Below are 24,808 nucleotides of genomic sequence, written 5' to 3' on the forward strand. Positions count from 1 at the left end.
TGGCTTTGGGCAAGTTCCTAAACCTCTTTGTGACTTAATTTCTTCAACTGTAAATGGGGTGATATGGCTTGGCTGTGTCCCCACCCAAATCTCTGCTTGAATTGTGATCTGAATTGTAATCCCCAGGTGTCGAGGGAGGGACCTGGTGGGAGGTGACTGGATCATGGGGATGGCTGTTCCCCCATGCTGTTCTCATGATAGTGAGAGAGTTCTCACAAGATCTGGTTGTTTGCTAAGTGTCTGGCATCTGCCCTGTTTGCTCGCTCTCTCCTGCCACCTTGCCTTCCACCATGATTGTAAATTTCCTGAGGCCTCCCCAGCCATGCAGACCTGTGAGTCAATTAAACCTCCTTTGTTTATAATGTGCTTTGTCTGAGGTAGTATCTTTATAGCAGTGTGAAAACGGACTTACACCTGGGGTTGAGAATGTTACCTATGTTTATAGGGCTTCCTCGTCCTTAAGTGAGTTAATACACATAAACCACTTAAAACACTGCCGTGCACAGAATAAGTACCTTTAGTGTTAGCTTTTTCTTTTTCTTTCTTTTTTTTGAGACGGAGTCTCACTCTGTCGCCCAGGCTGGAGTGCAGTGGTGCGATCTCGGCTCACTGCAAGCGCTGCCTCCCAGGTTCACGCCATTCTCTTGCCTCAGCCTCCCGAATAGCTGGGACTACAGGCGCCTGCCACCACGCCTGGCTAATTTTTTGTATTTTGGTAGAGACAGGGTTTCACCGTGTTAGCCAGGATGGTCTCGATCTCCTGACCTTGTGATCCGCCTGCCTCGGCCTCTCAAAGTGCTGGGATTACAGGCGTGAGCCACCGCGCCCGGTCTTTTTTTTTTTTTTTTTTTTTTTTTTGAGATGGAATTTCACTCTTGTTGCCCAGGCTGGAGTGCAACAGGGCAATCTCGGCTCACCACAACCTCCGCCTCTTGAGTTCAAGCAATTCTCCTGCTTCAGCCTTCCGAGTAGCTGGGATTATAGGCATGCACCACCACACCCGGCTAATTTTGTATTTTTAGTAGAGACGGGGTTTCTCCATGTTGGTCAGGCTGGTCTTGAACTCCCAACATCAGGTGATCTGCCCACTTCGGCCTCCCAAAGTGCTGGGATTACAGGCGTCAACCATTCTGCCCAGCCAAGTGTTAGCTTTTATTTATAATGCTATATTCAGTTTGACCTACTGGCTAAAATTGGGCAGCATATTTATAAAGGGTATATGGCCAAGAGGTATGCCAGGGCATTCTTTCTCTTCACTGAAAAAACAAGGCCAGAAAAATGCCTCCTTCCTCACTTGACCCACAGTTACAACAAACAGCCAGGTGTAAAGGTGAAACATTTTTATTTAGTTTCATTACAGAGGTTAAATAGACTTTTATGACATCCATACAAAATATAGCAATGGTTGTGGGCATAAATAAGAATTGTTCTAACTATTCTAACTGATTTTATAATGCACAGCTCTTTCAGTTGATTACAAATATGAAGTATATCACCTCAGGATGCAGAGATTTTTGAATTCTATTTAGCAATTTCCAAAAGCTGAATTCTAGAACCGAAGACACATATAAAAAGATGATTTTTAAATGGAACCAGCCACCTTGAAAAATATTTTGAAAAACATGATTTAAACTTTAGAAAATAAAACTTTTAATACTTAAGAGATAACATGATGCAAACGTTGCTTGTTGGCCTGACTTTCCAGGACTAAGACCCTCTGGGAATCAATGGGGCTCAGTGACATAGCGTAACCTGCTACTGAGGTGTGGTCTCAGACACAAAATCACACTGGATGTTGGTCTACAGAGGCAGGATTCTCTCATTGCTGGATGACTCTTGAAATGAAGCCTTTGCCTTTGTTACACATTTGGCTTTACAATCTTCATTGACAAATAGTTCTGGAAAGGAAACAAAAACAGTGGTAAAAAAACATGTATGTATATATGTTTTTCAGTTAGGGTTTCTCAATCTTGAGAAAAAATTGACATTTTGAACCAGATGATTCTTTCTTGCTGGGGAGTGTCCTGTGCATTGTAGGATGTTCAGCAGCTTTCACTGGCCTCTACCCACCGAGTGCCAGTAGCACCCCCCACCAAGTTGCTGCAACCAAAATGTCTCCAGACGTTGGCAAATGTCCTCTTGGGGGTGGGGAGCAAAAATCTCCCCTAATTGGGAACCACTGGTTTATTTTTATTTGTTTATTTATTTTGAGATGGAGTCTTGCTCTGTCGCCTAGGCTGGAGTGCAGTGGCGCGATCTCGGCTCACTGCAACCTCCGCCTCCCAGGTTCACGCCATGCCATTCTCCTGCCTCAGCCTCCAGAGCAGCTGGGACTACAGGCGCCCGCCACCATGCCCAGCTAATTTTTTATATTCTTAGTAGAGATGGGGTTTCACTGTGTTAGCCAGGATGGACTCTGTCTCCTGACCTCGTGATCCGCCTGCCTCGGCCTCCAAACGTGGTGGGATTACAGGCGTGAGCCACCATGCCCTGCAGTAACCACTGGTTTAAACCAATAGAATTTTTTTTTTTTTTTTTTTTTTGAGACGGAGTTTTGCACTTGTCACCCAGGGTGGAGTGCAGTGGCGTGATCTCCAGTCACTGCAACCTTTGCCTCGCAGGTTCAAGTGATTCTCCAGCCTCAGCCTCCCAAGTAGCTGGGATTACAGGCGCCCACCACCACGCTCTGCTAATTTTTAAATTTTTAGTAGAGACAGGGTTTCACCATGTTGGTCAGGCTGGTCTCAAACTCCTGACCTCAGGTGATCCGCCCGCCTCAGCCTCCCAAAGTGCTGGGATTATAGGTGTGAGCCACTGTACCTGGCTGCCAACAGAATCTAAATCAGGAAAAAGAATTAACTAGACCGGGTGCAGTGGCTCACACCTGTAATCTCAGCACTTTGGGAGGCTAAGGCAGGCAGATCACATGAGGTCAGGAGTTGGAGACCAGCCTGGCCAACATAGTGAAACCCCGTCCCTACTAAAAATAAAAAAAATTAGCCGGGCATGGTGGTGGGTGCCTGTAATCCCAGCTACTTGGGAGGCTGAGGCTGGAGAATCGCTTGAACCTGCGAGGCAGAGGTTGCAGTGAGCCAAGATTGCACCACTGTACTCCAGCCTGGGTGACAGAGCAAAACTCCATCTCAAAAAAATAAAAAATAAAAAAAATAGAAGTTTTTTAAATGGTCAAGACAGTTGGACTGGGACCGAATGTGGTGGTTCACACCTATAATCCTAGCACGTTGGGAGGCTGAGGTGGGTGGATCACTTGAGGTCAGGAGTTCGAGACCGGCCTGGCCAACATGGTGAAACCCAGTCTCTACTAAAAATACAAAAATTGGCTGGGTGTGGTGGCAGGCACCTGTAATCCCAGCTACTCGGGAGGCTGAGGCATGAGAAATGCTTGAACCTGGGAGGTGGAGGTTGCAGTGAGCCAAGATCGTGCCACTGTACTCCAGCCTGGGTGATAGGGTGAGACTCTGTCTCAAAAAAAAAAAAAAAAAGCAGTTTGACCATCTACGACTGTATAATAGTGTACATATACTCATAGATGACAAACTAGAAGTACTATACTGGGGAAAAATGAAGACACAAAACCCCTGCTACTTGTATGGCTACGATACTATTTTTTTGAGACAGAGTCTCACTTCTTCATCCAGGTTGGAGTGCAGTGGTGTGGTCTCAGCTCACTGCAACCTCCGCCTCCCAGGTTCAAGCAATTATCCTATCTTAGCATCCCCAGTAGCTGGGATTACAGGCATGTGCCACCACACCCAACTAATTTTTGTATTTTTAGTAGAGATGGGGTTTCGCTATGTTGGCCAGGCTAGTCTTGAACTCCTGACCTCAAGTAATTCACCCGCCTCGGCCTCCCAAAGTGCCAGGATTACAGGCATGAGCCACCTCGCCCAGCTGATATTATTATTAATGTGTTTTTGGAGTAAGAGCTTTTGAATGTCTCCTGTGACATTCAGTGCCACTGGCCCAACTTCTGAGCATGGCTTCCTCTGCCTGGACTATCCCTTCTCCACTTGGCAAACTTGAATGTCCCCTCCTTGGAGGAACTGTCTTAGCAGGGGGTGCCCACGGTTGTTTGTTTCTGTCTCCATAACAGCTCACCTCCCTTAGTCATGTGTCCTTGTTCCCGTGGCTGCCAGTTCCCAGAATATGAACTGCTCTTGGGCACAAATCATGCCAATAATTTAATCATCACTATAACTTAATTCCTAGCCTGTCGTAGATGCGCAATACATCCTCTGGATGGAGGAAGGGAGGTACTACTTCTAGGCACGCTGCCAAATCTCCCACTTGGACTCCCGTTTATGACTGGGGTGATTAGGGGAACATTTAAGGGGGAGGTTATACGTGACATGAGCCTTAAAAAATGAGTGAGGTTTTGATAGATAAATGCAGACAGAGAAACAAAATTGGCAAAGGCATCCAGATAGGTAAGGGCAATAATATTTGGGGAGGTTGGGATCAATGATCTAGTTTGGGTGGAACACAGGGTATATGTAGACCCACAATGAACCCAGATTTGGGGATTCTTGAAGCTAGGACAAGGAATTAGGATGCAGGATGGTTTGGAACAAGAAAGTCTGAAGGCAGGAAGATCAGCTGGAAACGCTGGCTATAGTCCAGACACACACTGACCGAGACCTGAGTGATTTCTCCTAGAATTCCTGAAACCAAAGTTATTTTCAGATCATAAAGAAAAGTTCTGCCCGTAATTTGTGAAACCCTGAGAATGTGATTCTAATTACAAGACACATTACTTTAAATTTCCCCAAAGCAGAAGGGTTACAACCCCATGCTGCTGAGCGGGTCATTCTTCTGCACGGTGGTCAGGGCAGATGCCAAGGGAGAGGACCAACCGCAACTCACAAGAAAGCCAAGACAAGGGGCCAAGGAAGGGCTCCTACCGGCAAAGAGTAGAGGAGCACGGCCACGAAGAGCAGCAGGATAAGCAGGAACAGCAAGCCGATGATGACCCACTTAAAGCGGCGCCACACGATGAACTTCATGGTCTTGCATGGGTTGGTGAACCAGAGGAAGGAGGTTTCTGGTCGACTGCATTGCAAAGAAACAGTATCACCTACCCAACTCAGGAGGGATGTATATTTTATTCCAGAGCATAACACAGTTTCAGGAATAAAGAATCACATTAATAAGGTCAAGAAAAGATACTGTTCCCCTTCGTTGGCTGAGAAAGGCTCTTTAACCTATGACAGCTTCCTAAGATGCTGAACTTTGGTTTCCTGGAAAGGAGAATTCTTAAAATGAAGCCAGATCACCAACCTCTCCACCCCCACCCACCACTATTAAATACCAGATTAGGAGGACCACAAAAGCTAATCCATCCCATTAAGCCAATGGGAAGGGGGGCTCTCAGCCTGCAGGTGTTTGGGGAGTGGGAGAACAAAGAAGGCCTCTCACTTTGGTAAGTCCAGCTTGGGGTTCATGTTGGGTTCGTCCCGCCCCTTCCCGGCTGGCCTCTCGTCGGCCTCCTTCTCGTTGAGGATTTCCAATGTCATCTCCACTTTCCCCTTCAGTAAAGCAGAGCAGGTTAAACATATGACATCATGTTTCACAAATATTTTTACTTCAACCCAAGGAGTATTCCCCGAGCAATGATTTTTATTCTTGTAAAACAATCCTTAGATTGCCTTCAATTTTCCTCAAGAGATTTCATCCCATTTCCTCTTCCATGTGTTTCTGAACTGACTCTGTGTGGGAAACTTTGAGGACAAATTGCTTCCCCCACTCCCTACTTTTCATTTTCTGTATCCCCCTCACTCTAACATTCTCACATTGGTCTCCTTGTCTCCCCACACACCTTCCTATGTAACTTCACTTGGACCCAGACTAACCTGAATACCACTAATAACAATATCTAACATTTATTGAGCATTATTGTAGGCTCCCAGTAAGAGAACAGAGCCATATCTCTTCATGCCTATCAATCATTGTCACCTACTGTGCACAGTGGCTGGCATTCAGTAGGTACTCCATGTACACTAGCTCAATAAATGAATGAATGAGTGAGTGAATGAATGTTTTCTCCCTGCTCACGGGTTCCTGAGTGATGCTCCCAGCATCGTTTAAATGTTCTACATGGGTTATCTCATGTAATGCTCATGGCAACCCTACAAAGGTACTATTATTGTCCTCATGTGCAAATGAGAACAGTGAGGCCAAAGTGAAAGTGGTCTAGAAACTTGCCCACTTTTGGCTGGGTGCAGTGGCTTATGCCTGTAATCCCAGCGCTTTGGGAGGCTGAGGCGGGAGGATCACCTGAGGTCAGGAGTTCAAGACCAGCCTGGCCAACATGGCGAAACCCCATCTCTACTAAAAATACAAAAAAATAAAATTAGCCAGCATGGTGGCGTGCGCCTGTAGTCCCAGCTACTTGGGAGGCAGAGGTTGCAGTAAGCAGAGATCGCACCACTGCACTCCAGCCTGGGTGACAGAGTGAGACTTCATCTCCAAAAAAAAAAGCAACAAACCTGCCCACTTTTATAGTGAGCCAAACCTAAGATTGTAACAGACTTTGTAACAGACTTTCTAAGAGCCAGGAAAGGCAGCAAGGTCACCAACAATTTGGGAAGCCCTGGCCCTGAGTAGAGCCCTGATGACCTCTACCCTTACAAGTCAGACAAAGCTGGGTTTCTGACTTTGGCAAGTTGCTCGATCTCTCCAAGACTGTTTTTGGAATCGCTAAAGTGGGGACAATGTCTACTTCATGGCATTGTCAGCAGAACTAAGTGAGGTTATGTGCAAACTGCTGTATTGTAATGGAAAGCAGGTCAGTGGTTTCCTGGGACCAGGGAGGGAGGGAGCAATGGACTGCAGAGAGAGAGCACAAGGAAATTTTGGGGGTGATGGGAAGGTTCTGGATCTTGATTATGGTTCAGTGAGTGTCTACCTCTGTCAAAAGTCATCAAATTGTGTACTTTAAATGAATACAGTTTATGTAAATTATACACCAAGGTTGTTTTTAAAAAGATTATGAATGTAAGGTACTTGGCATGCTGCCTGGTTCAAAATTAATGATCAAAAATGTTAGCTATTTTTAATAATGCATAATGAACTAGGTAGTCTTTCGTGATATGGCATGGTAACCCACACTATTGCTTCTAGATCAAAATACATCTTGAGTTCCTCAACTTGCTTGTAATTTATGGCCTTCTTATTCAACTAATGCCAGCACACCTTGCTTCTTCCACCTCTCTTTTTTTTCTTTTTTATTTTTTTTGAGGCAGAGTCTCACTCTGTCACCCAGGCTGGAGTACAGTGGCACGATCTTGGCTCACTGCAACCTATGCCTCCTGGGTCCAAGTGATTCTCGTGCCTCAGCCTCCTGAGTGTCTGGGACTACAGGTGTGCACCACCACTACTGGCTATTTTTGTTGTTGTTTTTGTATTTTTAGTAGAGACGGTGTTTTGCCACGTTGGCCAGGCTGGTCTCGAACTCCTGGCCTCAGGTAATCCACCTGCCTTGGATTACAGGCATGAGCCACCACACCCAGACCCACCTTTTTTTTTTAATGAGAAAAATTCAAATTTGAAGTTCCCTTTTCCATACGAAATTGTACTAGAAGCCTAGCATTAATTAACTTTCCTGATGAAGAAGAAAGGAAAATATAGCGAAACCACCTGGGCTTCTAGTTTTTGACCATTCCAACTTCTTCACCTTCCTCCAACTCCAAACACATGCTCACAGCATCTCCCACCTTATATTGTAAGACAAAGGCAAACATATCCCAAAGACAAACTGTTCCCATAACTTAAACTCCCACCAATTTAAAACTTCCTCATTTTATCTGGAGTAAGTCTATGGATAAAGGGCAAAACCTAAATGATAAAAGGCATAAACGATTTTCAACCAGAACCAGGAAATGTTCATACAGCCATTACGCGGGCGCCATCTTTCTCTGCGTAGCATGGCCACCATCCTTTCATGGACTTCTGCTCAAAGAGGGAGGCTGTCTTGGCTTTAAGGGGGTTCATGGCTTTGAGGTCCGGAATCATGTCCAACCTGCATTTCTCTGGTGATTTTGCAGGAATGATCGTGTGATGCAAGTCAAGTTCTAGGAAACCTAGCCAAGGAAACAACAGTAAGTCCAAATGAGCTTCAAGTGGATCAGCTGTTGTTCACAAGTGAACAGAACGTTCTTGTCAGGAGAGAGGCACACAGTGATTTTGAACAGGTAAATGGTGAGTTAGAGAAAGGGAGCCTGGTGGACATTTAAAGTCTTTCCAGTTAGGAAGGAAAATGGCCGAAGAAATAGCCGTCCACTGCACAGCATCTCCTGTTTTCTTTCTCAAAGATATGAGCATAAACAGAGTTCTTTAAACTCAAAGTAATGAAATATCTACAGACACAATTTTCACTCAACTCAAGGCCCTTGGATCTGAAATGTTTTCCTTTTAGTTCTGAGCCGCCCTGAGCAGAGAGGTCATTTGGCTTTGGGTAAAGACAATAGGTGCTTAGAACACAGGATGCTGGCTAGGCACAGTGGCTCACGGCTGTAATCCTAGCACTTTGGGAGGCTGAGGTGGGCAGATCACTTGAGGTCAGGAGTTCAAGACCAGCCTGGCCAACATGGTGAAACCCCGTCTCTACTAAAAATATAAAAATTAGCCGGGCACGATGGCACACATCCGTAATCCCAGCTACTCAAGAGGCTGAGGCACAAGAATCGCGTGAGCCCAGGAGGCAGAGGTTGCAGTGAGCAGAGATCGCACCATTGTTCTCCAGCCTGGGCAGCAGAGCGAGATTCTGTCTCAAAAAAAAACAAAACAGAAAACCAACACAGGATGCTGCATGAAATGTGCATGTCCAAGACTCTCCTAGTAAAACCTCAGAAACAGAAGCTTGAGAAGGAACATGACTCAACAGAAAACGCTCACCAGGAACTGAGACTCCTAGCCTCAATCAGAGTGTCTGGAGAAGCACATTGTCCCTTCTATGATGTAAAGCATTCACTCTTTTTGAGATTGAGTCTCTCTCTATAACCCAGGCTGGAGTACAGTGATGTGATCTCAGCTCACTGCAACCTCCGCCTACTGGGTTCAAGCGATTCTCATGCCTCAGCCTCCCTAGTAGCTGGGACTACAGGTGTGCACCACAATGCCTGGCTAATTTTTGTATTTTTAGTGGAGACAGGGTTTTGCCACGTTGGCCAGGCTGGTCTTGAACTCCTGACCTCATGTGATCCACCCACCTTGGCCTCCCAAAGTTCTGGGATTACAGGCATGACCCACCATGCCCGGCCGCATTAACTCTTTAGTACCACTTCCACGGTAAGGGAAAAGTGTGTTTTGGGCTTGGGAACTCCTGTGAGCCCTTTCCTTAAGAAAATGGTATCTGTGATGTGGGGTCAAGTCTATGGATGACTGGGGCAAGAGTCTGGCTTCAGCAGTGGCAGCAAAGAGCAACAAGGAGGTTGTGGCATTTTCTCTTTAAACTGTCAGGCTCAGGGACTACCCTTCAGCATATAGTGGACCCATAAGACACGTGACCTTAGCCTTTCTTGACCTATGACTGCTTTTGTCTCCCCTCTCCTTTTGGTTATGTGCTCACTTGGCATTTTGAGACACAGTCATTCTCTTTATTTGTTGTCTGACAGTTTTGTTTAAATTCCAAGGGAAGGCCAGGCATGGTGGCTCATGCCTGTAATCCCAGCAATATTGGGAGGCCGAGGTGGGCAGATTACTTGAGCTCAGGAATTTGAGACCAGCTTGGGCAACATGGCAAAACCCTGTCTCTACAAAACATACACAAAATTATCCAGGCTTGGTGGCACGTGTCTGTGGTCCCAGCTACCTGGGAGGCTGAGGTTGGGAGGATCGCCTGAGCCCAGGAGGTGGAGGTTGCAGTGATCCTAGATCATGCCACTGCACTCCAGCCTGGATGAGAGAGTGAGACTCTGTCTCAACAAACAAAGCCAAGGGCAAACCCTTTATTATCCTAGAATTTACTGTCCATATGCTTTATGTAAGCCTACTTGCATACTCATTTATTTGCTGACCTCTTAACTAAGCACATAGTCAAAACCATTGCATTAGGTACTGTGTGGGGAAAAGGGATAAATAAGACACAGCCTTTGGTGGGTGTTTCCTCTGCCAGGAGGGACCCCTGGAAGCAGCGTGGAAACAGGGAGACCAGTCAGGGGCTACTGTAACATGTGGCTAGCAGAGAGTGAGTTTCAACTGGCAAGTGGCAGAGATCACAGGACTAAGAAAATAAGTGTGCGTGATAAAACAGATGACATTGCTAGAATGGAGTGGCTGGCGGGGCGTGGGGAGAAAAGAGAGGAGGAAAACCGCAGAGGACTCCGGGTGCTTTCGCCTGGGTGGCTGGGGAAATGGAGGGGTTGTGAGCTGCTAAATAAGTTCCTGAGGAGAGCAGGGGTGAGGTCAGGGAAGAAATGCTGAGTGAGATTTCAGTCACAGTACAGGCTCACTGCCAGCCAGATATAAAGGTGGGAGGTTCTGGCCAGGAATCAGGAATGACCCTCACAACGATTTCCTTTGACTGTACTGCAGGCACTATGAGAGCGCAGGCTACACGTCCTGGTTTAGGAGCCATACTTTGTGGAAAGGTGAGAGTTGAAGCATGACCTTCCACTGAGGTGAGAGTGGGTAAATCCTTGGAGGGGGTGGTTGGCGGGTTGGAGGAGAGCAGAAGAACCTCAGGGAAGGCCTGTATTCAAAAAGTGGGAGGCTGGGCGCTGTGGCTTATGCTCGTAATCCTGGCACTTTGAGAGGCTGAGGTGCAAGGATTGCTTGAGCTCAGGGGTTCAAGGCCAGCCTGGGCAACATAGTGAGACCTCGTCTGTACTAAAAAGTGAAAAAAAAAAAAATTAGCCAGGTTTCGTATGCCTGTAGTCCCAGCTACTCGGGAGGCTGAAGTGGAAGGATTTCTCGAACCCAGGAGGTTGAGGTTGCAGTGAGCTATGATCGTGCCACTGCACTCCAGCCTGGGTAACAGAGAGACCTGTCTCCAAAAATAAAAAAATTTAAAAATAGAGTGGGATGCAGAAACAGAGCTGGCTAATGTGACAAGACCAGAGCCTGGGAGAGTGAAAATCTGGAGAGCACAGTGCCATGGGGGGCGAGGGAGGAGTGTGCCAGGAGAGGGAAGGGCCCGGGCTAAGGGTGCATTGAACTAGTGCCCTTACCACAGAGGAGAATGGGCCTAGGGACAGGAGAAATGGCAGGGGGGTTGGGGACCTTGGTAACTTGGGAACAGGTTGAGGAGGGTGGGAGCTGATTCCCAGGTGCTGAGGAGAGAGTGGCTGGTTTGAAAGTGGATATAGGAGTGTGGCATCCCCCTGCAGAAACAGGACTTGAGTCTTCACAGACAGACAAGAGCTGGTGCAAGACCCTCACCAGAGCCCTTGAAAAGGGATGGCACTCACTGTCAGGCTGCACTGCCAAGAGCTCACACAAGCACTGGGTGTATCCCCTGTCCCCCCACCAGGCCCCCATTACCAAAAAGTATTGAAGATTTAAAGAATTGCTTCCAGGTTTTCATTGACCTCACTAATTCCAAGTACAGTTTCTTAGAAACAATGATCCAAATGTAAGCCCTACCCAAGTAGTCATCCAGAGAAAACTTGTCATTGTCCCATATCTGAATGATCAGCCTGGGTGGGATTCGAAATTCCGTTTGGTCAATACTCCAGAAATGCTCCTAAAACGAAAAGAAACATGACCATGATGACTCTGAAACACTCACCTTTGGCTCCTTAAGACAGCATCAAAGCCTGGGGCCTTTCTCTCCTTTGCACCCCCACCCTGACACTCCCTTGGGCCTAAATCCTTCCACTCTATCTGTACAGAGAGCAGTCAGGCTCCCCAGGAAATCACAAGCTGGGCAACTGAAAGAATGTCCCAGGTATTTCCCAAAGAAGAAGATTCCTTGCCATGTCCCTATCAGTGTGACTTCCCGCTGCCACCTGGGGGTTGGAGAGTGACTCATCTCCCCACCAAAGACCACTATGTCCTATTTAGATTATCCTCCTAAGGCCAGGCATTCTAGATCAGCCCACAGTATCACCCACCGGGGTGTCACTTCTGCTCAGCAACTTTCTACCCACCCTCCCACCCACACAGACGTCTGAGTGTGCTCTTATTTTACATGGGGGTAAGGAGACTGGGGCACAGATTCTACTTCTGCTTTTTTATCAGTGCAGATTTAGAATGTCTGGGATGTTTGGCCTTTGAAAAATACCATTGGGCTGGGTGCAGTGGCTCATTCCTGTAATCCCAATACTTTGGGAGGCCAAGGGGGTAGATTACTTAAGGTCAGGAGTTTGAGACCAGCCTGGCCAACATGGTGAAACCCCGTCTCTACTAAAAATACAAAACATAGCTGGGTATGATGGTGCATGCCTGTAATACCAGCTACCTGGGAGGCTGAGGCACGAGAATCACTCAAACCTGGGAGGTGGAGGTTGCAGTGAGCTGAGATCATACCACTGCACTCCAGCCTGGGCGACAGAGAGAGATTCCGTCTCAGAAACAAAACAAAACAAAACAAACCACTGGCTTTTATTTGCTTGTGGTCACTTAAGACCCTCAGATCCTCATGCTAGACGTAGGTTGAAGGAAGACTAGGTAAGTGTCCTGCAAGTTCTTGCCTCCATTGCCTCAGACAATGTTAGCTAAGACTAAACATCTCTACAGCTCAGGTACACCTAAGTTCCTCTGGCCCCAGTGAAAAGAGAATTTCCCACTGCTTCATGAATTTGAAGGAAGATTACTGGGTTGTTTTTCATATTCCAGGAATGTTTTCCTTTGCAGGGCTCAGAGAGCCTGGCTCTGAGGGGCTCGGCAGCCCACTCTGCTGTTATCTGTTGCTGCCTGACTGTCCTGGGTAGGATCATGCTCCAAGCACCACAGGGTGTGGGGAGGTCCGGCCCTAGATGTGGGTAAACAGGAAAGGTAACCATACCTAAAGCCCTGATCCCCACCATCAGCCCTGATGCCACACCATCTGAAAGTGTGCATTTTTGATATCACATTGAGCTTCTGTGCCTCTTAAAAGTCCCCTTTGTCACTTTGGGAGGCCAAGGTGGGAGAATGGCTTGATCCTAGGAGTTCGAGACCAGCCTGGGCAACAAAGTGAAACCTTATCTCTACAAAAAATACAAAAATTAGCCAGGCATGGTGATGCATGCCTATAGTTCCAGCTACTAGGGAGGCTGAGGTGGGAGGATTGCTTGAGCCCAGAAGGTCAACGCTGCAGTGAGCTGTGAGTGCACCACTACACTCCAGCCTGGGTGGCAGAGTGAGACCCTATCTCAAAAAGAAAAAAGTCCCCTTTGAAGGCATTCATCCCACTGGTATTAAAACAGTGCTGGCTGGGCACGGTGGCTCATACCTATAATCCCAGCACTTTGCGGGGCCGAGGTGGGTGGATCACCTGAGGTCAGGAGTTCAAGACCAGCCTGACGAACACGGAGAAACCCCGTCTCTACTAAAAATACAAAATTAGCTGGGCGTGATGGTGCATGCCTGTAATCCCAGCTACTTGGGAGGCTGAGGCAGGAGAATAGCTTGAATCCAGGAGGCAGAGTTTGTGGTGAGCTGAGATTGCACCATTGCACTCCAGCCTGGGCAACAACAGTGAAACTCTGTCTCAAAAAAACAAAAAATAGTGCTTACTACAGCATTAGCACTGAGTAGGGCCAGCAGAGGGTAGGCCTAATGCCACACAGGGCTGGTGGCTGGTACATTCTGATCAGGTGTGGGGAGAGGGGGAAGTTGACAGAATGTGGAGGCAGGAATGGAACAGGGCATCTATAGAAGACATCTGTTGTTATTGACTATGCAGGTTCTAGGCCCCCTTTTTTGGAATGAAAGCACCCAGATTTTCCTTAGCGGACTCCCCTTTTCCCCAAATTTTAGAGAAGTTGCCTCTGTCACTAACTCTAGAGCCTGGACAATCAGAGCATCCCTGGGCAACAATGGTTGGTTCAGGGATAGGCACATGACCCCCAAAAGCAGAGACATTGAGGCCCAATTACAGAACTCTGGTTAGCCCCATGAGGGCTTCGCTCTTCTCTTTCTGCTGAGGTTTGCGGGGAGGACAGGATGTGAGCTGGGGCTGCCACCGTCTCCTGGGGAAGAGTGTGGAGGGTGAAACCAATTTCTAAAGTCATCATCACTTCATCGTGGGACCCAGATGGGCCTAAAGCCAGCAGACCCCTGGACTTTTTGGTAATGTGAACCAATACATCCTTTTTCTGGTGTCAGCCAGTTTGAGTTGAGTTCTGTAACTGAAAGTCTAACTAGTTAAGACCAGGAGGGCCCTGAGCCCTCATGGCAGTGCCTCTGAAGGAGGTAAAGCAGATGTGGAAGTTTGATAAGGAAGGATACCCACTTTAATACTGGGCCTCTGCTTGACTCTGCCTAGCATGGGAAGACATCAGTCTCCCCATCACAAAGAACACACTTGGGTTGTTGTTTATACTAATATAAAACCGTTACTTCTACCCTTTATCCTTCGCCACCAGTATGTGAGTATGTGAGGGGAAAGAAAGTTGTGCTCCTCATGCTTCCTAATGACACAAATACCTGTCCTAGCAGTGTGACCTTGGACAAGTGTCAAGGTGGCAGATTCCCCATCTCTGCTGAGAAGGAGCCGGACTCAGTGACCTCCGAGATCCTGAGCAGCTCCAGCATTCTATGAGTTTCTGAGTTAAGGAAGATCCGTGATACCCACTTCCCAGCGGCATATTTCAGAGCTCACTTTTTTCGCGATGATACAGAGTTGTTCGGCTGGAAGGTAGTCAAACGGGAAAACAAATCGCCAGTTAAAATTCCCTTCACCATCCAAAGATCTGTAATGGACATCTGTTTTCTGTTTGTTTTCTTCATTGCCAGGAATCCAGCTGAAAGGCAGAGGCAAACAGACTTAGCTTCACGTGATTGACAAGTCATATAGCCGCAAAATTGTGCAGTAATTAGGGGAGCGAAGAGCAGGAGAATTATTGCACTTTTCTTGGGCAGATTCCAGTTATCTTCGGAGCTGGGGGTGATTTATGGAGGGGAGGTGCTCTATTGCATCCAACACAGGTTGTGGCCAAATAAAATATCATTCCCCTAAAACCAAAGCAGGAAACCCTTTAGACTTCAGTTAACAGGGCTAAGGTGAAAATTTCTGGAAAATATCAACAATGTAGCTTCTATTTTGGGTACAATGAAGCCTGCTGGCTATGATTTTAGTCCTCACAACTATAACTCATCAGTGTCTTTCAGCACTGCTGATAGGTTAAATGAATATGAGTTAGCTCAAAATTTTTAGCATTTCCTTTCCCATATTTTACTTAAGCAAACCAAAGAAGCACAAATCAAGTAATCTTACAGCTTCCTTTTTATAAATTATTCTTAAATTCACTATGATAATATTAATGATACCGGCAAGGAAGATGTCAGCTCTTATTTCCACATGCATATCTATGAGCATTCATTTCAGTAACATCTTAACTTTTAACGTTTGAGAAGTTTTCTTCTGCTTGTGCCTGGCACATAGTAGACACTAGATAAATACCTATTGAAGGAATGAATGAATGAATGAGTGTGCCCAGAAAGAAGTTGTTGCTACTGGGAAGACTTCTAGTTTGAAACCAGGGGGTAACATTCGATTTGACACTGTCAAAGCAATAGAGAGCGCATGGTTTTCTCGAAACTGCACATTAGAATCACATTAGAATCGACTGGGGACGTTTTAAAAATATTGATGCCTGGACCCCACAGATAGAGATTCATGGTAGGAGGCAGGCCTGGCTGGAAAAACTCTCTGAGCCTCATCTCGCATCTGTAAAATAAGATAAATGATATGTGCGCCCTTCACATGGTCGACACGAAGACAGAAAAGATTATGGTTTAGCAGGGGCAGAGTGGGAATGGAGGTACCTTTAACACACAGTTATCATCTTCTATGTACCAGGTACATATTTTACCAGGTGCATTATTTTATTCTTCCCAACAACTGCGTAACTATCTCCATTTTGTGGAAGAGGAAACTGAGGTTCAGAGAGAATATATTAACTTGCACAAGGTCACATAGCCCAGAACTGACAGAACTAAGTAGGATTCCCAGGTCAGTCTGATTGCGAAGTCCACATCTGTTACTCTGCCTCAAAGAACCACAGAGATTGCAAAGTCACTTGAAAATATTAAGTCCTACTATTAGTAGTGGTATTAATACCAATCAACTGCAGTAGTTTTCCTTTTTGCTAGTCAATTAACTGACTAGATAAATGAGTTGAAAGATTCCTTTTGACTATTAACCTTTTTTTTTTTTTTTTTTTTTTTCACAAGAGCCAGGTTCTCACTATGCTGCCCAGGCTGGACTTCAAACTACGGGGCTCAAGTGATCCTCCCGCCTCAGACTCCTGAGTAGCTGAGACTGCAGGCGTGAGCCACCATGCCCAGTTTTGACTATTAACTTTTAAGGTAACTCACTGAGGAGAGTTCACATTCTCTTGGCCATGACCTTGGTGGCCTCACCTCCTGACCCACCCCTAAGGGTCACCATCATCCTACCCTAGACTGCTCACCCTTACAGCTCTTCCTCTCTTTTTTTGGTGAATTTTCACATTTAATTTTAAACATAAATCTTTTCATACTTTAAGACAAGTCAAACAGCTCCTATAGGTATATGTATTTGTGTGCATGTATGTATAGCTTGGTATGTAAATATAATACCCAGCTGTGTCTAGCACTAGGCATGGTATTTATGCACGATTCATCTTTTCACATGTCGTATTTAGATTTTTATTCCAAATTTTGCAAGGTACTTTAAGTTGAGCTTTATTCTCTGATTAGAGGAGTTTTCTCTCCATTCAGAATTACTTGAGTTTGTTTCCCTGATTTGAAAAAAAAAAAATAATGCTTATGATAGTCAAATAAATTTGCATATATATAATTAGAAATTTGCATATATATAATTAGCTGAGATTAGTTTCCCTAGAGAATGGTAATGAGATCCAAAAATAATAATGAAGAACTTGATGAAACATTCCCTGTTTACAGTGAACCTAAATGATACTAATTATATCTTTAACAAAGTTTTGATTGAAGGCCACATGGGATTATAGGTGAAACTTTGTTCTCACTTTATGAATATATTAAATGTCGCAAGTCTTATCTTTCATGTATCAAGGAATCAAACTCAGTCCACGTGGAATAGCAACAATACTATGTGCCAGGCACTGTCCTAAATGCTTTGGATAACTGGATCACCTGAATATCCCTGGGAAGGAGGAATAATCATTATCACCATTTTACAGATGAAGAACAGCGAGCTAACTACCTTTCCCAGACAGTAGGGAAAGCACCAGAATTTAGTTGCTATGCTGTACTGCATGCAACATCTATGATCGAGGCATATGATCAAGGCCTAGCCATCCACAGAGACGATTTAATTGAATTAGGCAAGTAAGAGAATATTGAACAACAATGACACTTGACATGTTGGATGCTGGCACTCAGTGCAGGTTGGGAGAATAAATGACTTCCTTTGAAATCTGCGAACATTTCTTCTTTTCCATAGACATGGGCTGCTGGTAATAAAATATGTAGAAAATGAAATTTTGGGAGCTTTACTTGTGTTTCTAAGGCTAGTTATTCAGGGTATCAAAGAGGAATAAAAAGAAACTACGTGGCTAAAAAGTCCCAGAAATAATAAATCTGCTTAAGAAACTGAAGAAAATCCACTTGGTCAAAAAGGAAACAAAGAAATATTTATCAGTTCTTATAATCCTTATATAGCTTTCCTCATAAACAAAGTCTGTACAGGTCTTGCTCTCTCTCCTTTGCTTTCCAGGAGCTACCTAAGTAGATCACATTACTGAGATAAAATAACTTCAAAAAACCAAGAATCCTAGCTATCTATCTTGGGCACATTCAGTAATGAAAACTCACGAAGGACAGAGTCTGTTTCCCTGAGCTTGGCAAAGTCTCTCACATGCTAACCTCACCCTTTGACGTAGATGTCACTCATTTCCTCTCCTGTGATGCTTTTCTCGTCCAAGATAACGTCCTTGGTGTTCCAGATGATCACACGCAGGTAGTATCTGCAAGAAGCACAGTTGGAAGGTACTTTTTTTTCTGGTCCTGGACCAAGTCCCCAGCCCAGTGTATGTATCAGGGTCTCAGGATGACTTACTTACTTCTTGGCTTTCCGGGGTGTGATGTTGAAAGGAGGGCCTGGTGGCCCCAAACTCTTGGGGAAAACATCCACCCACATCTGAAGTTTTCCCTAAACCATTTGAAAATGAAAAGAGGACTGAAGTTATATGATGGGTAGCAGAAGTCACAATTTTCTTTCATATTTCTTAGATGAAACTATTTCTTTGGTCTCTCTAATTTATTAGTCCACATGGAAGGCAAGAAGTGGAAGAGAGCAAATCAAGGTTAATCTTTTATGTACAATGTCATTTAGGCCACCCACTTTCCATTCTCACTCAGGGGTCTCTGACGGCTGCACATGCCCACCTGTATCATAGTCTGGGTCTCACCTGGTTAATAAAACTGCAGACTTCCCATCACTAACCCAACCCCAACATACACATCCCACAGGCAGGCACGCGCATGCGCGCACATCCCCCCGCTTACAATGACTTAAAATTGGGTCCTTCGCCTTTAGCAGTTCTCAGGCTGTCATTCTATCCATCACATTGCCCACCTGACACCAATCCCCATTTTGCCATACCCAAGGGTTTCTCTACTTACCTCAAAATATAAAATCAAAGTAATGAATGCAATTAGTGAAAATGGTATTTAATTTTGTAAAAGAAAAACAACATGGCATTTTCAAAAGAGGAGCTCAAACAATGATAACATTACAGTTCCCAAAAGGTAAGGATTCCTGGCCATTGGTTCATTAGTGCCTACCACCAGGTAAGTGGCTAGCAGGAAGGGGAGGTGAAAGCCTAGACTGACATTTGTGCTCCATCTTGGTGAGGTCCTGCTCAGCTCTTTGACTGCCACAGACTTGGCCCATCTATCTGACTCGAATGTTCTTCCAGACAGGTCAGGAATGCCATGAAAAAACTATATCAACCGTACACACCAATTTATATTCTTCAAACTGTTTTTGAATGTTCTGTAGACTCTGTCTTCAGACAAAAACAAACTGATCTTCAAGAAAGTTGCCAAGGAAGCCACTAGATTGGCTTCCTAATGCATTGTGATCAAAATACATTAAGTGGAGCTCTTGAAAAGGATGTATTTTACTATGATCCTGACTCTCCTCCAACTAATCTCTAGGGCTCAGGGCTCTACAATTCATCAAGCACTCTACAGAATATTAGGCATCCAGTGTCTCCCCAAACCCAGCCACAGTCTGTGGCTAATAATGCTGGAGGCAGAAGTGATGGGGGTTTGTGGATTCCCAGGGAGAAATCTTCCTCACTCTGTCATTTCTTGAAACTCCTCATATGGCTAAGGGGTGAGAGGAGAGAAAGAAGGAGGAATAAGTTCTTTGGTGAAAGGAAGAGTAAGAAAAGGAAGAAATGGAAATGTAGAACAAAATAAAAGCGAGAAGGAAGTGACAAAACAACCTAGAAAGCCCAGGCCAACCCTTTTGCAATCAGCATGTCCATAGTTTTGCTGTCAGGGTCAACAATATTTGCATCCATCAGATTAATATTTCTTTTTTTCTTTTTTTTGTGAGACAGAGTCTGGCTCTGTCACCCAGGCTAGAGTGCAGTGGTGGGATCACAACTCACTGCAACCTCCACCTCCCTGGTTCAAGTGATTCTCCTGCCTCAGCCTCCCGAGTAGCTGGGGTTACAGGCACCCACCACCGCGCCCAGCTAATTTTTGTATTTTTAGTAGAGACAGGGTTTCACCATCTTGGCCAGGCTGGTCTCGAACTCCTGACTTCGTGTGATCCACCTGCCTCGACCTCCCAAAGTGTTGGGATTATAGGCATGAGCCACCGCACCCGGCCTAGATTAATATTTCTTAAAGTGTGATCGGAACCTCTTCAGGTACTTGTTAAAATTCAGATTCCTGGACCCACCCTAGACCTACTGGATCCAAATCTCTGCAGACATGGCCTGGACATCTTCATTATAACAAGCTTCCACATAGATTATTTTGTCAGTGGCCATGTCTTGCTTTGCTTCTATGGAAACTGCTCTCCATCTTCTGGGAGTGGAATGTCCCCCCATTGCTATCCACATGGTCCTTGCCTCCCTGATACTGTAGTCTCAGATGGCACCTCCTGAACTGGGCCGAGCTCAATCACTTTCCCAGACCCTGCCCACCTCGCTGGAGCTCAGTGGTCCCATGGTGGGCAAAGGAGCCAAGTTTGGGCAACAAATCCCTATGCATTTAGAAGTAGATGGGGCTGCATTACAACACACAAGCACTCAAGGACTCTCTGTAATATCTGGACTCATAGGAAGGCGATCACAGCAAGAGGGCAGATGAAATAGACTCAGAGAAACAGATGAGACACAGAGAGACCCCGGTTCTGGTTTGTTCTGAGTCATGGCCAATCTCCTATCTAGATTTAGAGAGTTACCTGAAAATTCTTACAAAAAAATTCCCTTTTGATATGACGCTAATTTGAGTCTCATTTCTATTTCTGTGCATCTAAAAGTATTCAAAGAAGATAAAAGGCACAAACATGTCAACTACTGCCATTGCATTTGGGGCAGGGATAATGGTCTTCAAGGGAGGGAAGGCCCTTTACCTGGGAAATGTTGGGCTGGAAGGTGCTGTGCAAAGTCCTTGTTTCCACGTGCTCAGGGACCAGCCCCTGAGTCCTGAGGATGTGAAGAGCAAGCCGCTCTTCAGGGGCCCCGAGGTGCTGGTGCAGGATTTTGTTGGCTTCTGCAATGGAAAGCAGCATTGAAGCAAGAATGAGTATTTGGGAATAGTTCAGCCAGATTGCCTAGAACTGCTTCCAGCACTTCATCCCAGACTTTGCCAAAATGGACAGGCAATGCCAACATGCAAACTTTGACTTGTGAAGGAAGAGTTGACAGAAAGAACTTCTGACCAGGAGCCCTGCCCCAACCAGGCTCAAGCCTAACTTGTGGACTGCCAATAGTAAAGGGGCCAGGACACCAGAACGGGTAAGTGGGAGCGTTATATATTTACTTCTGTGGCACGAGCTCATGGCCTGCCTGTTTCTCAGCCTCCCTTGCAGTTAGAGGAGGCCATGTGACCAAGTTCAGCCAGAGGGTAACATGGGTAGAAGTGACATGTGTATCCCCTCCGGACCTGGCCCATAAATCCCTCCTGGGTAGGAGTCTCTATGTGCCTTTTTCTTCTGGCTGCAAAAAGGAACAGCAGCCTCAGACTCCTGCACTTAAGAACTGCAGAGCTAGAAGACGGCAGGGACCTGGGTTCATGGAGCACTGCTTGGAAGACAGCTACCCACCTGGAGGATACCTACTTAGAATCAATGAGAAATAAACTTTTTTTGTGTTAGAACACGGAAATTTGGAGGTTCAATTTTTACAGCAGCTAGCATCACTGGTATTCTAGGTTTTTTGTTTGTTTTTTGAGACAGTCTCACTCTGTCATCCAGGCTGGAGTGCAATGGCGTGATCTCGGCTCACTGCAACCCCTGCCTCCTGGGTTCAAGCGATTCTCATGCCTCAGCCTCCCGAGTAGCTGGGATTACAGGCATGCGCCACCACACGCAGCTAATTTTTGTATTTTTAGTAGAGAGGGGGTTTCACTATGTTGGCCAGGCTGGTGTCGAACTCCTGGGCTCAAGCGATCTGCCCTCCTCGGCCTCCCAAAGTGCTGGGATTACAGGTGTGAGCCACTGTATCCGGCCACCACTGTGATATTCTAAAAACATAGGCCCCAGATTCTCTTGACACTTCTCCCATGAAGAGGTGGGGTCTGTGTCATTTCCCTTTGAATCTGGAGACGTAGTCAAACACTGGAGTATGGAGAAAAGATGCTGTGTGACTCCAAGGCTTAGACACAAAAGGCCACACAGCTCCTGCCTGGTTTTCTGGGGACCCTCACTCTGGGGGACACCATCCACATGTAAGGAGCCTGAGTCTGCAGTCTGCCCTGCTGGAAAGGCCTGTGTAGGTGCTCTGGTCATCAGCCCCAGCCGAGAGCCAACACAACTGCCAGCTGTGTGTGTGGGCCACCTGACTGCTCCCCCGAGCAGGGCTTTCAGATGACTGCAGCCTCAGCCAACATCTGACTGCAACCACAGGAGATGAGCCACCCAGGCTCAAACCTAACTTGTGGACTGCCAATAGCAAAGGGACCAGAACTCCAGATCCGGTAAGTGGGAGCATTCTGTATATACTCTTGCGGCACAAGCTCATGGCCAGCCTCGGCCAGAACTGTTCACCTGAGCCCGTCCTGAATTCCTGACCCCGCAAAACTGTGAGGAAAACAAAATGGTTGTTTTCAGTTACTAAGTTTGGGGTGATCTGTTATATATCAATAGTAACTGGAACAATCCCCATGACGGGGGAGTTGTTTGATTGTTTGGGGGTACCCTTAACCATTAGACCATGATGCTTCCCAATTTATTTCCAATCCTGTTTGCAAGTTCACATGTTAGAAGCAGCATCAACATTTCTTAAACATCTAATCATCCCTGATACCAAGTCCTCTTTAAAATGGAAAGACAAAACATAAGTTTTTTTGTTTGTTTTTTGAGACAGAGTCTCACTCTGTCACCCAGGCTGAGGTACAGAGGCATGATCTCAGCTCACTGCAACCTCTGCCTCCTGGGTTCAAGCGATTCTCATGCTTCAGCCTCCTGAGTAGCTGGGATTACAGGTGCATGCCACCACACCTGGCTCTTATGTTTGTTTGTTTTTGTATTTTTAGTAGAGTTGGGCTTTCACCATGTTGGTCAGGCTGGTCTTGAACTCCTGACCTCAAATGATCCACCCGACTCGACCTCCCAAAGTGCTGAGATTACAGGTGTGAGCCACTGTGCCCGGCCTCAAAACATCGTTTTTTACAATGTCATGAATCAAGCTGAGGAGCAGAAAGCACTTTTCTTCCTGTGCACGTTTGTTCAGCTCCCCCTGGATATCCCATGCCCTTGCCACCGCCCCCTCTGGGTAACCCTCCCCTGTGCAAAATATGGAAGCACAGTTCGCATGCTCTATGATGCTTACTGCAGTCTTTGTCATAGTGTAGCTAGCTGTTGATGCGTCAGGACAGGTCGGATTATAAATTGCTGGTTGGGAAAGAACAAGACCCCAAGCTTGAACATGAGCCAAATGGGAACATAGCAGGCTCTTCAAGCCAACCATAGCATCCCTGAAGCTTCTGGGAGAAGGGACAGAACAAATGATGGGATAAACCTGGAAGGGAAATTCCTGCACTACTGTATGGGCATTTTTTAGCTAATTATGCATTACATGGAAATTAGTTCATTACTAGTACTTTGTATAAAGCTCTAATGGCTATAATCTAAAAAGGGCAAGTGAAACAGCAGACAAGAAAATGTGTCCACTTTGACACTTGACAAGACAGCAGAACTCTGACGTGGCTGTTGTTAGTGTCACGTGCACAGTCTCATGTGGTATAATTAGGGTACTGGCTCTGTCTATTCACTCCCCCAAACCCAGCAATATATATGGGTTACTATACTTTGTACCAGTTTACAATCCACAGCTAGGTGCTCACCAAATTCATCCAAGCTGTAGTCTCGTCCTCCATATCTGATTCTACTCCCATCTTCGGAAAGGATGGGTTGTGGGAAGCCTTTGAATCTGGCGACATTTTGAAGCAGCTGTGTTGGTCTCAGTTGATCTCGCCAGGTATTGACTCCAGAACTGTGAATAGCATCACGTGGCTCGGAGTTACGGAGGAGCCTGCAGGTTCTTCTCAGATTCACACATACATGCTCATGTACTCTTAGGTGCTCCCATATAGTGGGTGCAGAAAATCTGCGCTACACTCTGACTTTGGCCTAGAAATCTATTTCAGAGTCCTAAAAACCCATATGCTATTTTGGCCTCAGAGAAACAAATGTATTTATTTATTTAATATTATTTAGCCCTCAGTTTCCTCCTCCATAAAAGTGAGGAGTTGAGATCACTCTAGTCATAATAGGCAAACTCATAAACTAGAAATTGCAAGCTATGTCTTATCAGATACTGTGGAAAGACACTGTATACCAGGCAGGGGAAGAGGGAGTCACAAAATTAAGTAGAGGGCACAGAGAATCCCTATTTCCCAAGGGCAGGAAATCCCTGCTATCAAACGTTGCTAGTCCTCAGTCCTTGACATCCAGGAGGGGCTCAATGACGGGGAGCAAGGGAACTGGTCTCTGGGCTGCTAACTGTGCCATTCCCCAGCGCACAGCACTGCTCCAGCTGCCACCATTTTACACACACTGTGATGTGAATAGGGGCCATGAGGTGGCCCGGAGATTCCCTAGAATAATCCTGCGATTGAAATCCATACCTAACTGAGTGACAGGAGCAGTGGCTCAGTGAAGGAAGGCACTAAGGTAGAGGGCCTAGGCCTCCCCAGGTGCCAATGTCAGAGGCAGCAAAGTGCCTCTTGTACAGTCAAAGCAACTTACACACAGTACTCCTCTGGTATGCCGCAGTGGGACCCAAAGCGGGAAAGGAATCGGTTTTCCAGATCAATAATTGTTTCTCCTACTTTTTCATCCCGGGTAAAGGTGTCATAATCATAGACAGAAATTTTCAGGTCTTTTTCTTGAGGTAAGTAGCAGCTCAGTTCATACATCCTAAATAAACAAATGCAAGGTCAGAATCTCCATGATCCATCTGAGTACCTCACAAAAACCGGGGCTCTGTGCACA

At 45.9% G+C, this 24,808-nt stretch overlaps 1 protein-coding gene across 2 annotated transcripts in view; it reads right to left on the reverse strand.

Annotated features, from left to right (window-relative positions):
- Positions 1-1,325: 1,325 nt before the first annotated feature.
- Positions 1,326-24,808, reverse strand: part of MYOF (myoferlin) — a 175,798-nt gene continuing 152,315 nt past the window's right edge. For both annotated transcript variants that reach the window (XM_063607824.1, XM_003825366.4), the window contains 11 exons: positions 24,563-24,733; positions 23,659-23,807; positions 20,726-20,865; positions 18,192-18,280; positions 18,000-18,095; positions 14,765-14,906; positions 11,602-11,701; positions 7,909-8,099; positions 5,437-5,546; positions 4,923-5,070; positions 1,326-1,898 (listed from right to left, as the gene is read on the reverse strand). In XM_063607824.1, coding sequence (XP_063463894.1) covers positions 1,860-1,898; positions 4,923-5,070; positions 5,437-5,546; positions 7,909-8,099; positions 11,602-11,701; positions 14,765-14,906; positions 18,000-18,095; positions 18,192-18,280; positions 20,726-20,865; positions 23,659-23,807; positions 24,563-24,733 — 1,375 coding nt within the window. In that variant the 3' untranslated portion in view covers positions 1,326-1,859. The remainder of the gene's footprint in view (positions 1,899-4,922; positions 5,071-5,436; positions 5,547-7,908; positions 8,100-11,601; positions 11,702-14,764; positions 14,907-17,999; positions 18,096-18,191; positions 18,281-20,725; positions 20,866-23,658; positions 23,808-24,562; positions 24,734-24,808) is intronic.

The sequence above is a fragment of the Pan paniscus genome, chromosome 8, assembly GCF_029289425.2.
Source record: "Pan paniscus chromosome 8, NHGRI_mPanPan1-v2.0_pri, whole genome shotgun sequence".
NCBI classification, from domain to species: domain Eukaryota; kingdom Metazoa; phylum Chordata; class Mammalia; order Primates; family Hominidae; genus Pan; species Pan paniscus.